The sequence below is a fragment of the Eimeria mitis genome, genomic scaffold, assembly GCF_000499745.2.
Source record: "Eimeria mitis Houghton genomic scaffold, Emh_scaff191, whole genome shotgun sequence".
NCBI classification, from domain to species: Eukaryota; Apicomplexa; class Conoidasida; order Eucoccidiorida; family Eimeriidae; genus Eimeria; species Eimeria mitis.
In genome coordinates, this window is record NW_013570232.1 from 4,003 (window position 1) to 7,410 (window position 3,408).

A 3,408-nucleotide genomic window follows, 5' to 3' on the forward strand; every position below is an offset into this window, starting at 1 on the left:
ATATATATATATATATATATATATATATATATATATATATATATATATATATATATATAAAATATATGAAGTACGTGATACAGTCTCCTTCATATATTTTTTTTTTTGTATATGTGTATGTGTCTGCATGCATTGCTGGGGCTGATGTATTGGGGCTGCACTCTCTCTCTCTGTCTCTCTCTCTTTTTCTTTACAACTCAGCGGGGCCTGCCCCTACGGCATGTACTGCCCCGCGGGGACCACAGAGCCCCAGCGCTGCCCCGAGGGCACAGCCACCACCAGTGAGGGGGCGAAGGCCGACGACGAGTGCCAGCAGTGCCCGGACGGGTATCTATGTAATTCCTTAACTGTAGTAAGAGACCCCTCAAACCCTAAACCCTAAACCCTAAACCCTAAACCTCGCGAGGAATGAGTTGAGCCACAAATACCTCGCAGAAGCAGCGTTCGCTTTCTGCCCACTAAACCCTAAACCCTAAACCCTGAGTGCGGCAGCGTCAGCGTGGCCTGTGTCTTGCTGTGCTGCAGGTCCCCATAATTTGCCCCGAGGGCTCCTACTGTCTCCGCGGAGAGGAGACACCCCGCGCCTGCCCGGCGGGGACGTACCAGGGCGCCCGGGGGGCGGCTGCGGCGGACACGTGCACGCCGTGCGAGGCGGTGGGTGTGGCTGTTGTCTCTTTATCTATTCTGTCTCTCCTCTGTCTCCTTTTCTCTTCTCTAGATTCTTTCTATGAGTCTCTGTGGTGCTGGGGTAACTGAAAGAATATAATAACCAGCAAGGCTAGCGGGCGGGCCAGCTGCTCCAGGGCAGCGCCAGAAGAAACACTGCAGCAGCAGCTGTTGCTGTTGCTGTTTCTTCTGCTGCAGCTGTTGCTGCAGCTGTTGCTGTTTCTTCTGCTGCAGCTGTTGCTGCAGCTGTTGCTGCAGCTATGGCAGAGGCATTTGCTTTCCCCCTGCCCCGAGAAGCAGCCTGCATGGTGTATATATATATATATATATATATATATATATATATATATATGTGTGTGTGTGTGTGTGTGTGTGTGTGTGTGTGTGTGTGTGTGTGTAGGGTTACTTCTGCCCCACTGAGGGTATGGAGTACTACGTCAACAGCGTTTGCCCGTGGGGCCACTACTGCCTGGAGGGCAGCGCAGAGCCCGAGCTCTGTCGCCCCGGCACCTTCAACGACAAAGTGGGCACGCAGGACGCTGAGCAGTGCAAGCCATGCCCTGAAGGTGAGTCTGTGTGTGTGTGTGTGTGTGTGTGTGTGTGTGTGTGTGTGTGTGTGTGTGTGTGTGTGTGTGTGTGTGTGTGCGGCTGCCGCAGACCCTGTAAACAACTGCGACAGAGAGACAGTACACTGTGTCATATAATATATAATATATACTATATAGACATAGTCTGCTGTTTCTATATAATATATGTCTATATAGTATATATTATATATTATATGGAGACAGTACACTGTGTCTAGGTGTTATATATTATATAGAAACTGCAGACTATTTCTATATAGTATATATTATATATTATATGGAGACAGTAGACTGTATCTATGGTATATATTATATAGAAACAGGAGACTATGTCTATATATTATATATTATATGGAGACAGTAGGCTGTGTCTATATATTATATACCATATAAAGAGAGCCAACTGTCTCTCTATAACTGCTGCTGCGGTTATATAGCCATTCGCAGGGTGCATGGGTTTGTGTGTCTCTTCTCATCCTGCTGCTGCAGCGTCAGCAGTCTCCTGAGTGTATAATATCTTCTGCTGTCTCCTTTTCGTGTGTCTCCTGAGTTTATCTGCTGTCTCCTTTTTGTGTGTCTCCTAGGGTTTTCTTGCTCTGGGGAGAAGGCCCTTTACCGCTCTGACGGAGACAGCCCCGTGGTGATAGAGATGGAGGGGGGCGTGCTGCTGCAGCGGGGTGACGCCAGCTACAGGACGGCGTGTGTGCCCAAGGCCTATTGCCCTGAGGGGTCTATAAAGCCTATCCCCTGTCCCCCCAACTTCTACTGCCCAGGAGAGACTGTCTCCCCCATCGCCTGTCCCCCCAACCACTACTGCCCCGAGGAGACAGACACCCCGCTGCCCTGCCCCGACGGCTACTTCTGCCCTGGCGGCGAAGAGAAACCCTTCACCTGTCCCGCTGGCAGCCGAGTGAGCCCAAAACATTTTTCTTTGTCTCCTCTTCTGCATCATCAGGGGGATTTCTGGCTCTTTTCTTCTTTCTATGCTTTTCAAATGCATGCAACTTATTGATACAGTGGCTGCCATATATATATATATATATATATATATATANATATATATATATATATATATATATATATATATATATATATATATATATATATATATATATATAGGGAGAGGGGGGGAGTTAGAGCTGAGCCAGCTGGTGTTGGCTGTAATATATTGTTATATGCTGCGGGCCTTGTATCTCCTTGCTGGGCCCTCAGGGTTTTTATTATTTTTTAGAATATAATATATATTATATTATTTATAATATATATAATATTATTTTTATATTATTATTTAGGGGGTTTTATTGTTATTGTTAGTAAGCGTTGTTCTCACTCTTGTTTTTATATACAACAGTTGTTGTTGCTGCGGGCCTGCAGGCCATCGCCACCTGCGAGGATTCCTTCACCGTCGAGGACTGCTGCGAGCTCTGCCCTGCTGGGACCTACTCGGACGCCGAGGCCTCTTCTGTCTGCACGGCCTGCAGCGCGGGCTACATATGCACAGGTGCGCCCCCGCACTCAGCACGGCTGCGCTGCAGCTCTTCAGGTGGAGCCCACGGGGGAGCGGAGAGGAGAAGGGGGGGGCACAGGCGTGTAGAGTTTATCTATAACAATGGATGCTTTGTGAGAGACACTGACATGTACAAGGAGACTCAGCATCGAGGTGAGAGTAGTTTAGGGCTGTGAGAGGCTGTGCGCATGCACTGGGGGTTCTGCAGAGGGATCGACGACTCCAACACCTTCCACCAGCGGTGGTTATATTTGCCCCGCTGGGTACTACTGCCCCTCTGGGGCTGTGACGCCTCAGCCCTGCTCGCCAGGGACATACAGAGAAGAAGAAGGGGGCACAAGCGCCGCAGACTGTTTGCCTTGTCCTTCGGGGACCTATCAGCGCTTCATTGCAATGGTGAGCTCCCCCGCGTCAGCACAGCTACAGTCCTTCTGGCCCCCCACAAACAAACACAGCCCCAATCGAGCTCTACGCTCTTCACCCCACTGCCGCTGTCTTGTCTCCTTGCTCAGCTTCGTGTCAGTACCCCCATTTCATATTCAGTCTGTGCACTGTCTGCTGCTTACAACCCCTCGGCTCGGCTGCGCCAGGCTTATTATTATTATTTGGGTGTTTATATTCTACATATATTGGTGGTTGCAGTATGTA

The 3,408-nt window shown here is 48.9% G+C and overlaps 1 protein-coding gene across 1 annotated transcript in view; it reads left to right on the plus strand.

Moving 5' to 3' along the window:
* EMH_0002640 (uncharacterized protein) overlaps positions 1–3,408 on the plus strand; it is a gene marked incomplete at both ends in the record, with an annotated part of 17,494 nt that overhangs the window by 3,017 nt on the left and 11,069 nt on the right. Inside the window, 6 exons of the mRNA XM_013496093.1 lie at positions 202–352; positions 526–654; positions 1,067–1,232; positions 1,838–2,163; positions 2,628–2,754; positions 2,969–3,156. Coding sequence (XP_013351547.1) covers positions 202–352; positions 526–654; positions 1,067–1,232; positions 1,838–2,163; positions 2,628–2,754; positions 2,969–3,156 — 1,087 coding nt within the window. The remainder of the gene's footprint in view (positions 1–201; positions 353–525; positions 655–1,066; positions 1,233–1,837; positions 2,164–2,627; positions 2,755–2,968; positions 3,157–3,408) is intronic.